At 40.2% G+C, this 21,626-nt stretch overlaps 2 protein-coding genes across 4 annotated transcripts in view; one reads left to right on the forward strand and one right to left on the reverse strand.

The window, feature by feature from the left end:
• The window catches only part of dip2a (disco-interacting protein 2 homolog A), a 134,697-nt gene extending 126,889 nt beyond the window's left edge, over positions 1–7,808 (forward strand). For all 3 annotated transcript variants that reach the window (XM_073854889.1, XM_073854890.1, XM_073854891.1), the window contains one exon: positions 4,201–7,808. In XM_073854889.1, coding sequence (XP_073710990.1) covers positions 4,201–4,453 — 253 coding nt within the window. In that variant the 3' untranslated portion in view covers positions 4,454–7,808. The remainder of the gene's footprint in view (positions 1–4,200) is intronic.
• A 34-nt stretch (positions 7,809–7,842) lies between these two features.
• LOC141350229 (sacsin-like) overlaps positions 7,843–21,626 on the reverse strand; it is a 34,473-nt gene continuing 20,689 nt past the window's right edge. The window contains exons 6-8 of the mRNA XM_073854887.1: positions 19,285–20,725; positions 19,114–19,202; positions 7,843–18,996 (exon numbers count right to left, since the gene is read on the reverse strand). Coding sequence (XP_073710988.1) covers positions 8,114–18,996; positions 19,114–19,202; positions 19,285–20,725 — 12,413 coding nt within the window. The 3' untranslated portion in view covers positions 7,843–8,113. The remainder of the gene's footprint in view (positions 18,997–19,113; positions 19,203–19,284; positions 20,726–21,626) is intronic.

Below are 21,626 nucleotides of genomic sequence, written 5' to 3' on the forward strand. Positions count from 1 at the left end.
TAATATGATATGCCCCGCCCCGCCCCGCCGGCAAGCCCTTCTTTAGAGTGGAACCGTCAGGATTGTTTCTTTAATAAATGAAAGTGCTGAGGTACGCCCTTGGGGTTGCTGAGTGTGACGAGTCGATCCCCAAGCTCTTCGCGGGGAAACACGATTCGCTACGCTATCCTTTTTAATGTTCCTCGGCTTGAAAGACCGAGAAGAGGTCGGGTGACCGTGAGCGACTATGAATATTCCCTCATGCTTTTGAACTTTAGTGAATTTCGTGACAACGGAGTCAACCGCGTCACCAAATAAACCCAATGGGGAAACAGGGGCATCTAAAAGAAAAGTTTAATCCTTCTTATTTATGCCTCACAGATTTAGCCATAAATGCCTCTCTGTGTTTACCAGAGCAGACATAGAACGGCCGATAGTGCGAGCCGTTTATTTAATGACACGAGACAGATCTGTAGTCATACGCAACTCTTCAAATGTCTCTTTGTCTATCGTCTCGCCTGCACTCAAATCCTTTAATAGATCAGCCTGGTATGCCTGTAATATTGCCATAGTATGCAGCGCAGCACCAGCCTGACCTGCGGCTTGATAAGCTTTGCCCACGAGAGCTGAAGTTATTTTACACGGTTTCGTGGGCAGGATAGGCTTCTTTAATGAGGATGCCAAGCCAGGCGAGAGATAACTCGCGTGCGTCTCTTCCACCTGTGGCATTTCGGTATATCCGCGCGTCTTCGTAACCACGATAGTCGTAAATTGATGCCGTGGGCATGAAGCACGCGATGATTAGGGTCTTTCCCATCATTTATTTAATTCACCATGGATATCCTCAAAGAAAGGGAGAGGCTCATGAGGCCCTTGAAACCTATCCGCTAGTTTGCTTTGTTTGGGGTTCTCTGGCTCGCGAGGCCAGTCCATTTGCAACCTGGAGCGTGTTACCACCTCGAGAAGCTCCTCGACCGACTTTTTTATCGTGCGAGGAATGCTCGGAGGCCGGTTTATTAAACTCCGCAGAACCGAGAGAGATATCATCAACGTCATTATTATAATTATCCCCACATGAACCGAAGAAACACCGGAGTGCGCTTTGGAATCACGCGAAGAAATATATCTTAATTTGACGGTACGGTCAGAAAATAATCACGGCGAGCACGAGGCATTTTTATTGTGAATAATTCACAATGCTCGCACTCATCAGACAGTAAAGCCATGACCGCATGCTCCTCCCCCAAACACACAAAACAGTAAGTGTGTGTGTCGTGCTTTGCCATAAAGCGAAAACAAACACAGGACTTAGACTGCTCGTGACTCTTCTTACTCATATTTTCCTTTTAAAGGATAATTCCGGTATTTAACACTTTGAGTCTCATTTCTGGTTTGTTTTGAATGAACTACAGTGATGGACACAGAAATTTGGACAATGGGTCTTGTCTTGACTTTTGGACTCATTTAGAAGCGTCTCTTGACTGCTTCAGAATGTAAGTCAAGGGCCATGCACAAACATGTCATTAAAACAACACTTAACGTTCATTTTCAAAACTGTACTACTCACTGAGTGGTTTGTGGTGTTCGTTGATGATTAAAAACAAATATATTGGCGCAATAATGTATGATTTCAATCCGTGTTATTTGCTATAGTGGAACTATTTTTTCAGATACCTCACAACCGCGTATGTACTTCCGCTCTATATTTGAGTCTGAAGCGTTAGCACACTCCCGACCACTTGATGGCAACAACCACTTTGCCATACAAGTACGCTCGGTGTCTAGCGTATAGACAGTCACAATCAAGCTCAACTTCAAACCTAAAGCTGGTCACTGAGCCATCAAATATGTAGGGCTGTTCCGAATAACATTTTTTGAGCTTCGAAGCTCTAGTAGAAATCAAATCGAATATTCGAAGCTTCGGAAGGAGGGGCTGAACATATTTTTCTCTTTAATAAAGGCAGGAATCTCTGTGTGTGTGTCTGTCTGTCTACAGTTTTATTATGTGGCGGATGTGTTGCTGCGAACCCAAGGGAGTGTAGTGCCTTTTTTTCATGCAATATGGACATGCGACACGTTTAGAATTAATAAACTTTAAAAATACTACAGAACAGCGCAAGCCGGAAGTGGCGTGCCTGTCACGCGTCCTGCGAGAACAGCATTAGTGAAACAAAACACAAGAGCAATACTTTTAATTAGGGATGCTCCGATCGATCGGCCGATAATGCTTGCTATGTTTCTCAATAATTTACGGTGAAATGCCGCTACATCCAAAAGCCAGGGGGCGCTCTCGTGCAGAAACTCAAAATGTGCTGTAGACGAAGAACTATACACACGCAGCTGTGATGACACGCAGCTTCATAAAATGGCTGAAGGATATATTTATATTGCTGTTCTTCAAACCTTTTCAGGTATTTTCATGATAATAAAGAATATGTTTAATAATTATGTTTGACGAGTGTTGCTTTTTCAAATGCATGTTATAAACGACTCAAACTAACAGTGATTTTTAGATCGATAAGGACTTACTGATCAAAAGCCGTAGTACATGAAATAGCTGTAATAAGATCGGCTGTCCGATTCAGAATAGTGATCAGCCACATATTATTAGTGGAGATCGGCATTGACCGGAGCATCCCTACTTTTAATAAGGTAGCCTAACATTTTTCTAACAAACAAACATTCCTGTATTAGAAATTAGCAGCACAGTCATTACTGACAACGTAAAGGGTAGGCTATTTAAATAAAACAACTTACACCATCCAATATGTTTTTTTCATCAGCAGAACAATAAAGAAGATATTTTGCAGAAACTCCGGTGCTCCGTCATGCAAGTCAACCGATCTGCACACTTTAAGAGCTAAAGCATATATATCCAATACAACAGTAATCCCCCATAACTCCGTGTGACATATTGACGTCTTGTGAAGCAAATCAATCAGTTTTTGCAAGAAACTGAACGTTATTTACAACACTATTAGCGTAAATGCCAAAGCAGGAAGCGCGCTTTCCGTTCAAGGCGATCTGTTCCACTGGTGGCGTTTGGTGGCTGTTGGCTATGGATGTTGGTCTCTCTGCCCCACCTATAGAGCGGGAGCGTGAAGCGCACTTCCTGCTTGGCAAAAGCTCTGCATTAACGCTGAAAAATATTTATATATATATTTCGAATCTCAAAACTGAAAATCGAATGTCAACCCACGTAACGAATATTTGAATATTCTGGTCCAGCCCTACAAATATGGGAAAAATTTCTTCGGAGAGAAACCGAGCGAAAAAACTACAACCACATGTAAACAGACCCTTTTCTATTTCCCGGCAGCGGAGTGATATATATCAGCGAGCAATGAGTCTTCCAAGAGAAGTCAATGGAATTTTACAAAATGCCAAATAAAACACGACAGAAACTGTATTTCGCTACACAACTTGTTTTTAATCATCAACGAACACCACACACCACTCGGTGAGTAGCACAGTTTTGAAAATGAACGTTACGTGTTGTTTTAATGACATGTTTGTGCATGGCCATTGACTTCCATTCTGAAGCAGTCAAGAGACGCTTCTAAACGAGTCAAAAACTCAAGACATGACCCATTGTCAAAATTTCTGTGTCCATCACTGTAGTTTATCCAAAACAAACCAGAAATGAGACCCAAAGTGTTAAATACCGGAATTATCCTTTAACTTAAACTCTTTTAAAATCGAAAAGAGAGAAAATCTGCACTCTATCTTGTTGGAATCTAACTCCTAACAAAGATCTCAAGTGAAGTTCAAAAGGTAAGAGAGAGATTTGCATTTCAGTGTAGCACACACACATTCAGTAGTTGGTCTGAAAATAAAAAGACCTGATGACACAGCTGGTGCTCATCTATTTTATAGCCTCGCATCGGGTGCGCTGTGATGTCGTCATCAACCGAGGCTATATACCTCCGGGTCAATTCCATTGACGTGTTTGCACACTATATTCAGCTGCTGGTCAACAATAAAGACGTTTCCCCATAGCGCTTAGCAGCACAGCATCGAGTATAGCTTTTGATAGGGAACCATCGTAATTTGCAAATTACACGGCTAGTGCAGGACGAAAAGTTGTGGTTTTAAACTGCATTAAAACTGTAAATTCTGTGTTCACTGACAGACATGTTTGCATTAAAAGTGCTGTGTATTGTTTTTCCTGTTACAATAATGAAATATCTCTATGTCTCTCTCTCTCTCTCATGCCATCAGTGCTGTGTTTACATGGACCAATCTGTTGGTGGTAGTTGTGGAGCTTGAGGGATCAGAACAAGAAGCTCTGGATCTTGTTGCCCTTGTGACCAATGTGGTTTTAGAAGAGCACTACCTGATCGTAGGAGTTGTCGTGGTGGTCGATCCTGGAGTTATTCCCATCAACTCCCGAGGAGAGAAACAGCGCATGCACCTTCGGGACGGTTTCCTCGCCGATCAACTGGATCCTATATACGTGGCCTACAACATGTGAGATAAACCTGGAGCAGAGAGAAACCTGATGATGCACACTTGGAGAAGAAGAGACTTCCCTCTTCAGCTTCTCTTCCACAAACATTGATGGATTCCCTGATGGAGCTATGCAGTTTATTTTTTTATATCAAACAGTCCAAATGCCTTGAGAGATGAAACGTTGAACTCCAGCGTGTCAGGGCAAAAGACTGCAAAGATGATTTCATGTCCTGTCGTCTTGTCACATGATTTTATTCAAGCACATGAATGTTTTCTCAGTCAGGAGGAGCTTCAGAATGCAGAGCGTTACTTTAAAACGAGTGCCATGTGAGAGTTTGTGATGCGTCTCATTTCATAGCATTACTACGGCCCGGGGCGTAGCTTTAAAAAAAACAACAAGACATTTGTTTTTTTTTTGTGGTCACATTAACACACTTTGCGGTGAAGTGTGTCATTTCAGTGCCACTACCATCACCATAAAGACAAACAATAGAAATGCAAAAATAAAGACTTGAAAAACTCATTTTAACCACTTTTGGGTTCTGCAAACTAGTTGACCTAGTTTTCTGTAGTATTGGATTTGAATTTAACCTGGAATTTTTCTTCCTTTTACTAATATTGCTAACACTTCATCAGGACTGTATCACCAACAAACATTTTGTGTTAAGAGAGTATTTTTGTTACGATTGTTTTAGTCATATCAAGTGTTATTTTACAATAATAGTTCTGACGTTAAATTCTGATTGGACGAACTGATTGGACCGCCCATTAGTGTAAAGACCCTCATCAAACACAGATACTTCAGAGCAGTGGTGGCCGGTGACTTCTTTTCCGAGGGGCGCAAATTCAAAAAATGAGTTTGGAGTGTCGTGTGTGTGACGCGTCATGTCAAAATACGTGCCTGCTGCACACGTAGTGCTGGGCGATATGACCAAAAAAATTATCAAGAAACGTTTTCCATATCAGTCAATAGCCGTAATTATCATGATAAATAAGAAATCTTTATTCCTGTCAAATTTAAAGGCAGATTTTTGTTCCTGAATGAAAATTGATAAAACCAGACAGTTAATAATGGTTTTAAACTACTTTTTATTCAGAACATGACAAATACAAATACTAAAATCTTGTTTTAATGTTTAGGCATCTGTATTAAATGTAAATCTATTTGTTATGAAATTAACACATTTCTGACACAGAAAGCACCAGGCTACTGTCACTTTAAGACCCAAAACAGACTGCTTTAAGTTTCAATATACTGACTAACATCCAGCTGTTTATGTTCACTTAAACAAGAAAGAAACTTAGTTCAGTGATCACGCGTGTGTTATACATATACAAGCTGTACATGCTGATAAATGGACGTGGTTGCACCGGAGTCATGTTTTGGGACAGACTCGAGCGTCACGCCGGAAATAGGAAGGGAAGTTGCCCGTCAGTGTGAACTCCTCCCTTCCGTCGTCGGATTGGTCTGATTGCTCTTTCGCAAGGTCTTCTGGGTTGGTAAAGTGCGCGAAGCCTGCTGCAGTGCGGGCTTCGCCAGAGACCGCATCAAGGGGGCAAAGGGGGCGCTGATGAGCACACTTTAAAGTGTAAAAATGACAGATGGGACACCCTACGGCCTCTTAGACTAAGCGAGCATGCACAATTTAAGTCCATGAGTCCACATGAGGTGCGCCATTTGGGACAGGACCTGTACCTATGCTGTGTTCCGGGCTTTGACGAACCCTGTTTGCGCGTCCAACATTACACAAAAGGAAAATATTTCCGCGCATTTAGATTCCGTGATTCCGTCCGCGTTATCTGCATCGCGAAAATCATAGGGCTCTACTAGTAAATGAATAAGTTGCCTCATCTTCCACTCCTTCAAGTCTGACACTGTGATTGTAAACCAAGAGCGCATGCCGCACCCGGAAGTGCTTGCACAACATTACACAGTGCGTAAACATTATCCTTCACTTATCGAACTGTCGCTATTGTTTTATTGGGAAAATTTATATCGGGAAAATTATCTATCGTTATTATAGTTAACGGATTATCTATGCACACGCATGGAAATGGTTTATGATAAAAGAGACTCACGTTCACAAAATACTCACAAGAGACTACCTTAACACTAAACTCTGATACTGTAAGATTGAGCGAGTATCTGGCAAACGTGAGGGTCTCTTTTATCATAAACCCCTTTGAGGCGTCTGTAGCATGCACATATTTTGACATTACGCGTGATGCGCATAGGTTCACATGACGCACCAAACACATATTTTGACATGACGAGCCACACACATAATGGGCTAAATACATGTTTTGTAACAGAAGTTACCGAACGCCACTGCTTCAGAGTTTCCTGTAATCGCATCATCTGGATGACAGCCCTTAACATTGTGCTTAAGAAAACATCTCAACATATTGTTAACCCACTGTAGTTTGAAACTAAACTTTTATTGTTCCCTTTAATAAAAGTTCAGATCTTCATATTGAATTGGGCTGCAAGAACATTAAACTTTTTTTAATGACACACTACACCTTTAAAACTGTTTTAGATTTTTTTAAATAATTTTTTATTTGAAGGCCATGAAAATGAGTGTTTTTTATAAAAGCAGTACTGGCCGTGTGTTGTTGTGGTTTTGTGTTTTAACATCAGACGTCTGTGGAGCGTTTTGTTTGCGTTTCATTCTTTACCATGTTTTCTCCACGTCTGAGCTTCTAGACTGTGTAGGACAATAATCAGGGTAATGATGAAAAGTCTTATTCAGGTAACCAAGTTTCAATCTGAGTAATATTTACACTTCACTTCAGGATCAGATCTTATACTCCTGCTTCAGATGAATGTACTGTGTAAAGGGGACATTTTATTATTATTGACTAAAAAGTAATTTAATTTTTCCCCTTCATGAATAATTCAAGTTAAACGTTATTTCAGGATACACTTGTGCTGCATCTGAGGGCTTTCATCTTTTCTTTCAGTACTATTACAGAGTATAATGTACATCAACATTTGCTTTAATATTGTGTTCATTAAATCAAAGACAGGCAACAAGCCTGCTGTAATTATGTACAGATTTTGTTTTGTAAGTTATTACTGAAACACAAGAAAGCTATGATTCACACAGCAACAACGTGAGAGGAAAGCAGACGTTGTTTAAAGTTTCATTTCTTGACTGTAGTGGAAGTGAATCAACATGAGTCGGGCAATTACATCATGTTTTATATTGCAGTAAAACCTGAGCTGTAGTTTTACTGCACAGATTGTAAAGCACATACAGTCTCTGTATCACGCAATGATTGTGTGACTGTTGAATTTTTCTGCTATTTAGTGGATGTTTGGGTGACCCACACTTATGTTAATATTTCTTAATAAAAATGACACTTTTAACTGACTGACAAAGACATTTTATTCTTATGGAATACAAATGTGTATAAATGGTTTCATTTTTAATGCATACAGCATATAGACATGGAAACAGAATTATGCAATGATTGTTACAATTTGTAATCAACCTATTTCTTTAACTAAGCAATATTTTCCATTAGACCTACTGTAGTGGTAATGTTTGAAACACCCAATGTCACCCTCCACCCAACAAACCACCTGCATCTCTAATTCCCCACATTTCATTAAAATACAAAATCAGCACTTTTTTCTTGGATTTTTATTTGGCTATTTTTATTGGCCTATTTTACATCAGCTACTACTAATGTATTGGTCTATTTTGACCAAAAGCTTTGTTGCAATATCCAGTGCTGCTCTGGCATTGTTAATGTTAAACTGTCCGTTTGGAATGTCAGGAATCGTGTGATAAGTTGGATATTGAGTTTTTTTGCCATCAACACCGAGGTCAACAAGTTGCCAGACAATGTTGGGTAAAGAACTGAGCTGTGAGCTATAGTCAGACACCTGTCGAGCCAGACTTGTTATTGAACAGTTGTTGGGATGTTTTCCGCTTCTTCTGTACATGGCTGCTATCAGGGCTTTTTCTACAGCCTGGTGCACCTTAAACAGACACCACTCGGTGCTCTCTCCTCCGGTGTCATTTTGAGCAGCTCGAAGGTCACATTGTGCCTGTTCATACCAGCGTTTGGCCTCCTGACGGTTTGGCCTGGGAGTTTCTCTGTGATGTGACCAGAAGTTATAATGGTGTCTAGAAAAGTTCTGATAGAACCTCTCACGTCCCCTCCGGTGGCTGTTTGCCTCGCTGTTCCAGCGGTAAAAGCAATCACTCCAAAAGTTTGTCCCATTTGAGCTTGTGTCACATGCAATTTTCCCTTGTTGTAGTTCTTCGATTCTGTTTTGCAGGTATTTAAAGGCTATAGTGGCGAGATCTTCATTGCCTGGATTCTTGTCTGGATGCCACTTGAGGTAAAGACGTTTAAGGGCTTTCTGCTTGTCCTCATTTGACATTTTCCAGATTTCGGTTAAACTTTGGTCAATTTCTTTTTTGATCTCTTCAAATTTCTGTGGAAAGACTCTTTTCGGTGGAGGCGCGGACGTTGAAAGAGGTTGTATATCTGTGCAAGTTGGATGCATTGGCCTGTTGTCCTTCGTTTCCCTTTTAAACTGGTAAAGGTCAAGAGAGCTCACTTCTATGAAGTCATCACTACCTATTTGGATTTTATATCTGACAGAATATGGTCTTGTCTCTCCCAGTGAATCATCTAGTTTCTCTATAACAATGGCATAGAAATATTCTCCCAACCCGTCTCTACTGTAGCCGACGTATTCTCCGCTTTCAAAGTTGTTGAAGAAGTTCATGTCAAGGCTGTCGTGCCACTCTTCAGGTACGTGACATCCAGGTTTTGGCAAGGCACTGTGGCCCTCTTCACTGTGGCTAATGTTATGAATGCCAAATTTGGCCAAGGTTTCCTCAACCTGCTCCATGTCATCACACTGCAGAAGATATCCAATGACTGGAAGTTTGGGGGTGGAGAGAGAGTTCTTCAGTAGAGCGTTGATTTCTTTAGCAAGATACATGGTTACTTGATTTACTACTTTGTGGGTCATGCCATCATTGTGTTTCAAGTAGAAATTACACCCATCATTGTGTTTTTGCACATAAACGTCGGTTTCGGTCTTACTGCCCTCCAGCGGCTCCAGGTTTAAGAGAAGCTGAGTTTGTAGAGTTGTGCAACAGAAAATCTGAATCTTGGCAAAGATCGTTTCGCAATTTTGGGCAGCTTCTGCCTGTGAAACCTCACCTCTACTCTCTTCTCTGATAAGACAGACAAGTCCATGAAGGAATGCAGCAGAAGACAAGTGTTGTTTAAACCAGTCACCAAATTCGCATCCCTCCTCATAATTACAATACTGCACGGTCTCCCCAACCAGGTCTTCAGAAATGACATTAGAAAGAAATCTGGGACGAACCTGTTGGGGAATCAACTGCAACAACTCTTGATGTTTATAGTGATCAGTCCCAAGATGACAGTTTTGTAATTTTTCAAGCAATTTCAGCTTCTTTTTCAAAGGTTCCTCTAATCTGGACGCTTGGTAGACTGTATCATTGAAAAACAATGTGCTGGACTCATAGAGTTTTCCATCTGTTGATGGAAGATAAAGTGGCCCGTTTAGGTCAGAGGTTTGCTTTTGGTTCTCTTTTATCAGACACAGAAGCTGCTCTATGGTACGTTGGACTGTTTTCTGCTGATTTGCTTGAAGTCGCTCTTTATCAGAACTATCTGAGTGGATTTCCTGAAGAACGGTGATGTACTGTTGGAGAGCCGGCCTCTCCTTTACACCAATCTCCGTGAAGAAATCTACGAATATCATATAATATGAAGGAATGCTGTACAAATATGGTCTGAACTCAGAAGCATTATTTAACACAAGGGCTGTCTGACTGGCTTTCACAAGCGTTGTCTTATTTTCCACCAGGACAATTGGGAGGTCTGAGAACAGAGAGGCATTGAAATCCACTGACTGCAGGTACGCGTAAGATTTACTAAACACGTTCTCTCTTGTTTTTAGCAAACTGTCTGTTTGGCACTCAGACCTGCAGATATTTTTCAGATTATCTGAGATTTTCTCAGGAGGTGGAGTTTCCAAGGCTCCAGCAGTCATCATTTTCTTTATAAATTCTGAAGAGCAGTGTTGTGAGGAAAGTATTGGCATAGATGTCCAGATGAGATATTGATGATCGCTGTCTTTCTCTATCAATGATCCACTGATTGCAACAACTTCTCTCTCTTGTGTAAAGGGCTTATGATAAGCACAAAGTGCTGGCTGGATTTTTACTGGAAAGATGAATTTGATATTAGCCATTCTGCTCAATAAATTATACTTGTTTTCATAACTCTTTATCTTCACAGACTGAAACAACAGGGGGGATATTTCCTGTAAAACATTAAGAGGAGTGTTGCCTTTAATGTCTGATTCAATCTGTTTTGCAAACTGAATGATTTCATCATCTGAGACTTGATGCTTTAATCCAAGCTTCTTTACCAGACACCGTGCCTTACAGCGATTATCTTTGAATACGTCCCAAAACTTTTTGGGCACAAATCTTTCTTCTGGAAGCATTTTCTTGTAAAGGCGGATTTGCTCATCATAGAAGTACGAAGCCAGCCGAAGACAGCCGTGCATATCTCGAATGAATCCGACCCCACTCAGTTCAGAGATGATCCTCTGGTCCTCTGTTTTAAGTTCCACTAGCAGCCTTAGTAAATCAAGAAGTGTGGCTTCGTTCATTGTATGTACAGAAGGAAGAATAAACGTAACACAGAATTCCAAATCATCTAAAACCTTTATGTTTAGACGCTCCTCCAAAGCCAAGTTCACCCAGTTGTCCTTTAGGAAAATACTGTCACACCCATCTACAGCATACAAGTGTTGAAAGGTAGTGTGATGCTCAGACTTCAGAATGAAGGTTCTGTTTAAATCAATCCTCTCTCGTTTTCCAGATATCGTCTCAAACAGTGGCAAAGATTTGAGCATCCTCTCGTATTCACTTTTGTTTTTGAAATCTCCACGCTGTAAGAAGAGCTGAAGCTCTGCACTTTCGGCATGAGACAGCAGCTTGAACTGTGAATGAGGTACATGAAAAACCTGCTCCAAAACAGCAGCACTGTTTCCTGTATGCAGGAGCTCAGGGTCCACATGTTGTAGATGGAAGCTTGTGATGCCAATAAAAAAGATGGAGTCTAATGTCATGAACCCAAGTTTAAAGAGAATAGAAGCTATTTTCTCATCTGATTTCAGAATCACTTTGCCTACATTTTTCATTGTTTGTAAGAACTGTGTGTTATTTTGACTGGGGCAGGTTACTGGTAAAATAGGGCTGTCACTGAAGTACCTTTTTATTTCACTGAAGACATTCTGCTTTTCATCTTGAGACCATACCCCTTGATCTTCAAAAAAACCCCATAAGTCTTTTAACCATTTGATTGTCTCTTTCTCTGCCTTGTAGAGCTGACACTGTTGATCTGGTGATGATTCCCTTAGCAGATGAGCGAGTTCAATCTTCAAATACTCTGCTGCCACTGCAATGGTTAAGTCTGTAATAAACTTTCCTTCTTGCAAACATCTGATGTGGTTTCCATGGACTTTAATGTCTGCAAACATTTCCTGATGTCTCTGAAAGAGTCCACTAAACCTTGTTATCATTTTTGGGGTTTGAGAGTTAAAGACTCTTAACATTTGATCTTGCGTGAGGAGAAGAGGCAGCCCGTTAAGGTCAGGGACAGTTTTTTCCTCATAAGTATTTGACAGGCAGAAGTTCAAAAGTTTGGAACATCTTTCTTTGTCTTTGATTAATGTTTGGTTAATGGGCAAAGGTAAACCTTTTGTTGTTTGTGTGGGATCATTCAGGGGTTTTTGTTTCATGAAGTTCATCACTGTTAAAGGATTGATTTCTGACACTTTCACATGAGCTGCTATGAAAGTATTCTTTATTTCAAGCATTTTTTCAGAGTGTGGTACCAGTTTCATTCCAATGTCATCTAAAATGTCAAAAATGTTTTCATTTTCCCAACTTGTAAAATATGGACAATCAGCAAAATCTGGTCTAGACACACTGCACCAGTTAACAGTGTATTTTGGAAAATGTGATGAGACACCATTGTGTACCGTGGGTTTATCTGGAAGGTCATGTTGTCTGTGTACTGTGGGTATGATAAGATGGTCATGTTGGCTGACTGATCTATAGACCTCAAGGATCATTTCATGCCAAGCTTTGTCTACATCCTTTGAAATGCATGGAAAGTACTGAAGGCAGTAATTCTCCAGCTGGCTCTTGAGGAATACAAGAGCATTATGTGTATCTTTCTTCATGACTTTACAGAGATGTGACAGAAGTTCAGCATACAGTGGTGGGATGATGTTTACTTTTAATGACTGGTTCCACTTCATTTTCAGACTATCACTATCCTCCTTCCACAAGTCCCTTCTAGAAGAATCAACTTCAAAATTTGCATTCACATGGATGGGTAATCCTGATTTTATAGGTAAAGGCAAAGAGAAAAATGTCCTGCCAGTAAAACTGTGGGTCAATGTGCTGCCTAAACAAGCAGCCAGTGCTGCCCAAGGAACTTTCAAATGATTCTTCCCATCGTTAATATTCTGTTTAAAGAAGCCAAAGCACTCTGCAATGACCCAACTACTTTGATTTTTTCCAAATGAGATTTGCATTCTGTAGATGGTTTTGCATGATTCTGCTCTCCCTGACACAAGGCATTTTTTAACATGGATGTCAAAATGTTCTTTGTCTTGTTTGCTTGTGTCTGTGAATTTCTTTTCAATAATAACAGAACACTTTGGTTCTTTTTCATCTTTACTGATCACAGAGAACTGTATTTTTGTGATGTGTTTCAGGAAGAGAATGAGTCCCTCAGGATCTTCAGTCAAGGCAGAGTAAATTTCCTCCATGTCCCTGTCTGTGACTACATGTCTAGATATTTCAGATTTTTCTGCCATTTTCTCACTTCTTAGAGGGAGCCTGAACATGGTTCCAGAATCGAGTGCAAACATTCCAGGAAGAAACGTATCATAGACATCCTCAAAAGACTTCTTAAATTCTTTTTCCAGTGAAAACATGCGCCCTGGTGATTCTTTAGTTACACCTTCCATGTATTTCAGATTTGGATCAGAAATGCAGAGCCATTTGTCACCAGTCAAGATAGATGGACAATCTGTCAGATGATACACAGAATTGAACCCCAGTCCATATTTCCCAGTTCGCCCTAAAGTTCCATGTTTACCTCCTTCCCCTAGCTGCTGGATACCTCTGAGATCATCATCAGAAAACATTTTGTTGTTGTAGACACAAAGTGCTGGGCCTTGAACCAGTTCCCATTCTTCCCCAAATATTTTTTTTGTGCTATGTTGTCTTTTGTCCCACACAAAGTGAATTTCTGTTGCCTCTGCATCATCAGCATTTTGAATGAGCTCTTTCAGAATGTCTTTTTTGGATGGATATGCATCAATGATATTTTTTATTCTGACAGTTAGCTTCTCAGTTTGTCCAAACTCTTTGACAAAAGGTGAAAACACATTGACCAAACAATTATTTAGGGTATAGTGTCTTGTTGTCATTACACCAAAACGACATGCAACATTGCGGGGTACAAGTTCATGTGAGAGCTGGACACCAGCTGAAACAGGCATCCATGGGCTGTCATTAAATCTGAGCTCTCTAGAAGTCGTCAAGACACCTCGCTCATCAGGTATGAGACAGTTTTCAAGCTTCACATCATGGATTTCATACAGTCCTTTCATGAGTATTGCAAAACACTTGTGAAGGTCTTCCTTGGAGAGAGGTTTAGGTCCATATGAAGATTTTAAGTTTTCAAGGGCAGCAATGTATTGCTCTTTTGTAAACTGTTTCGTAATGCCAACACATTCCCAAAGCCTCTCATATTTGGAGAAGATGGCTGGAAGTACATAAAGATATGGCTTCTCCTCAAATCCTTCATTTCTGGCCACAAACCTCACATTTACAAAACAATCCTCGATAAAGATAAATGGGAATGATTTTGCATGGGCAATAATGGGATTGGGATCTTTCTGTTCCAACAAGTGATTGTAGAGGTATTCATAACTCTTTTGAGCAATGCTATAAAGAAGAGTCTTTTCAAATGCATTGGAATGTTGGTGCGCTTTTAACAGCTGCTGAAGCACCGTCTCAACTGGTGGATTTGTCCGAACTCTCAATTTTTCAAGAACTGGGTCATCACTGCGGATTTGTAGGTTTGTGTGATCCACTGTGAATTCTGTCATGCTAACTAAATCACGACAAATGTCACTGTAAACATCTGAGGGTTTCTTCAGAATGGTGATGTTTTTATTTTGCTGAAGATGTAAAGGAGCTACAGCAGGAATGAATGGTATTTGAGACAGCAAATCCCATTGCAGAGAATTCACATCTTCTGGGAAGTCTTTCATTAACTCAATGAGACACTGTATCCGTTTGAAACATTTAAATTTGTCCTGTTGCCAAGCACTGGGTATCTTCTCTGCTCTTTCTATGATGTCCTCTAAAGGCAGGTGGTCACTCAGCATTCCCAGATATGATAGTCGTTGAATTCTTTTTGGAGATAGAAAATCATTTGTTGTGCCTTCCAGAAAGCGTCCCTCCTCAAGCTCATACAAACACGCCACTTTACCAGAAGGATTCACAAGTTTCTTGATAAATTGAAGATTCTTACATCTTTGTGTTGGAAAACATGGGTACCTTCTCAGTAAGAAATCAACGTCTGTATCATTCAAGTCAATGGCATTTAGCACAAGAATATTTCTGCTGTGTGTGTCCATGGTGGTCAAGTTCTTGAAAACAACATCATAGAACTCAGGCCAGTGGATGGTTCTCTCTTTAATCATGTCTTTGAAACCACATTGACTGAAACTGTCTTTTACCCATGATGGGAGGGAAACAACACAAGAATATGATTCTCTCATATTCAAGAACAATTTTTTGGCAATGTCTCCAACAGTTGTGGTCTTCTTAATTTTTGGACTCAGAAATTTCACCCTGTCTATAGAACCCCAGTTATGTCCATTACTGAAAAGCTCCAGAGGTTTACTGTTTTGTGCTATTGCCGAGTAGAAAGAGTGAACCATGGGTAAAAATTCTCTGCTGACTTTCTCCGTGTTGGGCCAGAATGTGTAGAAGAGATAGCTCTTAAGATTTCCATTTTGGGCCATTTTCTTTAACTCAAACAGTGTAGTGATGTAGGCGGAGGTTACGGCATCTTTGAGTAAGGCTTTGTTCCATTCAGATTTTACTCCTCTTTCCCACAGGGCTTTCCTGCTTGATGTGACTGCAAAAGTGCCATTGACATGGACTGGAAGACCTGTCGTAATTGGGAGAGGAAGAAAACAAAAAGCCTGGCCACATAGATCTTCAACAGGGGACCATGCTTCAGTCTGTCCGTCTCTATGTAAAGGTACAGCAATACCTCCAATTGGCAAAGAAAACACGTGTTCATTTTCATTTCTTCTCTGAAACATTCGCATAGAATCCTGTGTCCCAAAACAAGAGTACAAAAGCCAATACTGGGTGAGTGGCTTCTCTGGGTGGTCTTGAACTATTTTAACAATCTGTGCTCTGTTGTAGTCAATAATGTTGCGGCACGTGATATTACCCTTCTTCAATGTGACACTGATCTCTTCGAGAAGCGTGTCAGTGGAGACAGCAATTGAATTCATGACCTCTCTGGTCATTTTGAAAGAAGTGTGAATCTGATCATCTCGTGGAGGAGTTAATGCATTTTCAGGCACAATTTGAAGTGACAAAGATTTAATGCTCTTCAGGAATAGTAGGTGGGTTTGTGAATTTTCAGTCAAATGATGTTTGAAACTGGTGATGTGCTCTTCATCCAACACCTTTGAACTGATCTCTGACTTCTTTGCCTCTTCTTCAGTGCGAAATGGTAATTTAATCAGAGTGCCATTGTAAGCTTTGTTGATGTTTCGCGCTGACAAATCACAATCAAAAATGCCCTCATACGATCTGAACTGCCCAGGAAACCTTTTGTATAGTCGTTCCTGGAATAGGTCAAGTTTAATTCCAGGGTTCCCTTTGCTGAGTATGTGCTTCTCCAAATGAGTGACATTTGGATCAAGTATGAGAAGACTTTTTCCACTCAAAATAGAGGGAATATCACTCACATGGTAAACAGCATTAAATCCCAATCCAAACTTTCCAATTTTCTCAACTTTGTTTTCTTTTGACGCTGATCCCACTTTGACAATGTTTTCCCAGTCTTCTTCTGAAAACAGTTCATCATTGAAAATCCAAAGGCAAGGTCCATTGCAGAGGGCCATACCATCATCAATGAGAGTCTCTGGAGGGTCTCTATGTTTTCTGAGATCAAGGAGGAATTTACAAGTGCTTGCTCCAGCATCCTCAGCGTTTTGTATGAGTTCTTTGAAAATGTCACTTTCCTCATCATACTCCTTAAGAATGTTCTTGATTCTTTGCGTGATCGGTTCTGACTGCCCACACTGTTCTATGCCAAAGCACTCTTGCTCTGCTTTAATGAACTGTGGTTTTAATATGCGGGTGCTTAGGAATGGGACTTTCAACCACCTTGCAGTGAGTGTCAGTACCTCTTCATGAATGACATAAAATTCCTCATTGTCTTGTTTCAAGTCATCTAATCCTTCAGCACTGATGTCACAGAAGACTGTTTTGGACAAAGGCTGAAGAGTAAAATTTTGGCTTTGTGTTGTGACAGGCACAGGTGTGCTGTCCTTTAAAAACTTCTCATTTTTTCGCATCCAGTCAAGAATGCCAATTGACACTTTAAGTTCTGCTGAATCTCCGTATGGTGGATCTCTATCATCAATTCTTTGTTTTATGTCATGGAGAACTTCTTCAATCTCCTCATCTGACAATGTCTCCTTTACATCAAATTCTTTCAGAAGGTTTTCATATTGCAAAAACTCTTCAGGCACGTTCTTGATGTAGGGGCTCAGATCCAGTTCAGGTGGATAGACCAAAACCGTGTCTCTCGGAGAGACAAACTCACTCTGATTCCAAAGCCAAGGGATGCATTTAGTGTTTATTGCCTCTTTAAAATTGCCTATGTTGTCCTGCATGAATTTGTAAATATTGTGTAGCTTTGTTTTAAACTGAATATCTGAATCTGGCTTGTCCATGTCAGCTGCTATCGATCCCAGTACTGAGATGTTCTCCAAGACTTTTTCAGCTGGAGGTAGATCATAAAGACAGAGATCTTTGCAAACATCCACTGTTAGCTCAGAATAAAGTGGCATTACATATCCAACAAGTGAAAAATACTTTGAATCTCTTACTTCAACCGGCTTATATAGACCTCTCTTTTGATTTTTACAAATGCTTCCATTCAGGCACTTTGGATTTTCACAGGGCACCCATTGAATTTGCCTCAGCTCTGATTTCTGTGTCTGTGTGAATTTTGAGAGTAACGTATTCCTATTTAGTACTTTAAGAAGAGTATCTGCCTTTTTGAATGCCATATTTGGTGAGTGAATACAAAGCTTTTCAATATGCTTCACGACTTGGAGTATGTTTTCAGGGGATATATCTTTTTCTTCTGTTTTCAGGCCAAGCCGTTGCAAGGTCTGTAGCATTTCTTGGGTCTTTGCATAAATCGATGGAGGAAAGAAATCCACCTCAAAAAGATCCTGGAATGTTTCGATTCTGGGATCGAATGTGTTCGAGGCTTGCTTGCGATCTCCTAGAGTGGTTTCAATAAATTTGAGATCTTTGGTTTTTGCTAGCAGCAGCTCACTTTGTGAGAGAAGAATATTACCATGATTCAGTATCCAGCTCATAATTGATTGTTCTTCATCTTTGTTGAAAGAAGCCATCTTAATGCCATCAACTAAAAGAATAGCCACCTTAGTTGCATCCAAGAGATCGATATTGAGAAGAGTCAAAAGTCTGCGGTCAGCTTCATTTGCACACTGTACAATTGTCTCTGGCATGGGCAGACTGTTTGGAATAGCTGGACTGGTGCTTAAAACAACTGCCTGCTTTGACTTGACTGCGACATATTTCCCAGACATCAGCCTGAAGATGGGTAAGACAGACAAGAAGTTCTGTTCAGCATTTGAGAGGGAATCCACAGAGGAAAGATAGACTTTAACCTCTTCTTTCTCATGTAGTGAAGCAAAGGCAAAGTCTTTGATGAGCTGATCTCGGTTTGAATTCAAGAATATCTGCAGAACATTTTTTGGTGAAGCTGGAAGAACATAACTCTCGATGTCATGATGTTTCAGACACTCATCTCTTTTTATGACCGTACACCCCACCTTTTTGATCACATTCTGAACATGATCTGACAAGCTGGAGCCCCTGCTATTCTGGAAGATCAAAGTCGTGTTCCTCTGTAGCCTTGCTAACATCACAGAATTGCCTGAATTTTGAAGAGGCTCCAATGGTATTAGGGGCACACCAATGAAGTCACTTAAATCATCACATTCAGTACTAAGAAATTTCCAGAATTCAACCAGCCAGCTTTTTGGTGGATGATGATCTGTTGTTGGTTTCCATGTCACATGACCCTGGGTCTCCTGCCAGTCCATGGGTAAGTGGTTCTTGGTGAGTGCAACAATGTGTTTTGCATCCAAATTTATTATGTTACATGTGTCTGAAACAGAAATGAGTGAGATTAGCTTCATTTATTTATACATTCTCCAAAGGTACAGATGCAGATTTCCACTATCATATCTGCAAATCATAGTAAAGTATATAACAATTTTCTTACTTCTTGCTGCAAGTTTCCTTAGATGCATAGTGGATGAATGATTCAGATCGGTGGGTAAAAAACGTTCTTTACAAAATGGCAGCAGTGTTCTAGACAAGAACAAACAGAATATTACTACTTTCACAACATAATATAAACAGTAAAACAATGGAGTGAGATATCAACGCTTACCTCAGGAACTTCTCACTGTCAATCAGAACAGTGTTCTGCTTTGTATTGTTAAATGATGTGAAGGTTCCATTAGTAAGAGGGAGAAGTTTAAGACCTTGTAGCTCTGTGTACTTCTCATCACTGAGAACAAACTCAAGAAGACAATATTTGTCATCTTTACTGAGACTTTCAAGATTACTTCTGTGGAGGACTTCTCTAACCAAAGATGGAGTCACTTTCCTCAAGGCATCACTTTTGGGGAATGTTTCCTGAACATCTTCCAACACATGTTTTGGGGCAGATACAAGCTTCTCTCCCTGTGCTATCAACAATCTCGACACTGCAGACATTGTGTCACTACATATATTGTTGACTGGAAAAACCGCACGTGAGGCAGACACCCAGATGGTCTCGTCATCAGCAAGATGAAAAATCTCATATTCACACAGATGTTTCAGAGAGTCTATTGCAACCTTGTGCCATCTCTCATATTGCACAGTCTTGGTCAGGTCAGGCCAAAGATTGTAGACAGAGGCGGCAGGCAGTGCTGAGTTTTTGGATAACTGTATAGCATCCAGTATCATCATTAGATAGACAAGAGGAAGAACATTTATCATGAGTAGCTCATTCCACACAGCAGCCTCATCGTTCTTCTGATCCTCATCTTGCCACTTGATGTACCTCCTATTGTCTGTCAGGCCAAAACAAGCATTTATGTGCACAGGAAGCCCAGTTCGGTTTGATTCATTACTTGGTAGGGGAAGAAAGCAACTTAGTCGTCCGTTGCAAAATGATCTGTCTTCTTCCAACTGAAATGCTACATCAACTTGTGGGTAGAAGCTTAGCTTGCTGGCTAAAGAGTCAATCTCTGGTCTGTACCCTTCTTTCAGAAGGCAATGTGTGACAAGCCACTGAGACTTTGTTTCCTTCTTTTGTCGGGACATGCTTGATATGGTTTTAAAACAGGTTTCTCTGTGCAGGGGTTCCTGCTTGATATCACACAGTTCAAAATTATCAGGTGAAACTGGGTTATTTGACACAGAAACTTTGAGCTTATTGTTGCAAACGCCATTGATGTCAATATGCAGCAAAGCAATAAATGACACACTTCTAAGAAAAAGAAGACTGATGTCTGCATCAGCAATAAAACTTTCAAAAAGCTGTGTAACTTTCTTGGAGTCATATAAGTTATCTGAGATTTCCGAAGCTTCATTACGCAGTGGAAACCGGAACAGCGTTCCTTTAAAGTACTGCTCGTCGCTGATGACTTTTTCCCAGGAACATTTGTTGACTAGACTGACAATAGTCTGAAAGGGCTGAAACTGATCTCTTAGGCTCAAAAGGTTCTGTCTGTCTTCGTCATCATGTATGGACCATCGATAGCCTTCCTGATCATCTCCAAAGATCAACTTTTGAGGGTCAAAAATAGCTAAGTGTTTGGAACTGAACACACATGGCAAATCTGTAATAAAAAAAAATAATGAACATTTTCCACCTGGTCAAGCACAAATAATGATAACTATAACTATGAAAAAATAAAGTTTTAAAAATCTTTTTTTAAGAGAATAGCAGAGTTCACACCACAACTATTATGATAAAGATACAAGGAACGATATTGTTGGCATTTGCAGTGAAATTGGCTTCTACTACATCTACTACACCGACTATTACACCAAAATGTAAGATATTAGATTACACAAACTAGATTCACTGTTTAGAGAAACGCTTGTGCGCCCTCACATAGATCGCACTCTGGGCGATTGCCCATAGCAAAAAACGGCCCAGATTATACATATACATTCTCACCTAAACTAATATTAAAACAACACATTGTGACCAAGAAACGGTAATATTACAAAATGGCTATTCCGTCTATTGAGTTATTACTTTTTAAATAACTCTGTTGTTGTTTTCTAGTTTTCTTTTTCAAATGTTTGCCGTGGAACTGTTGTATAAAAGCAATATCACTCTTGGAGTCATGTGATATAGCTTTATATCATCATGGCTGTGATTGCCTACAGCCTTATGTCTCTGGCCTAAGCACAACCATAATGATATACAGTTGAAAGAAAAAGTATGTGAACCCTTTGGGCTTACTTGGATTTCTTCATAAATTGGTCATAAAATGTGTTCTGAACATTATACGTTTTCATGTTTTTATTGAACAAAACATGTAAACATTCATAGTGCAGGGTGGAAAAAGTATGTGAAACCCTAGGCTAATGACTTCTCCAACAGCTAATTGGAGCCAGGAGTCAGCCAACCTGGGGTCCAATCAATCTGATGAGATTGGATGTGTTAATTAAAGCTGCCCTGTCCAATAAAAAACACACACCAGTTTTGAGTTTGTGGTTCTGAAGAAG

This window comes from Misgurnus anguillicaudatus, chromosome 17 (genome assembly GCF_027580225.2).
Source record: "Misgurnus anguillicaudatus chromosome 17, ASM2758022v2, whole genome shotgun sequence".
Taxonomy (NCBI): Eukaryota; Metazoa; Chordata; class Actinopteri; order Cypriniformes; family Cobitidae; genus Misgurnus; species Misgurnus anguillicaudatus.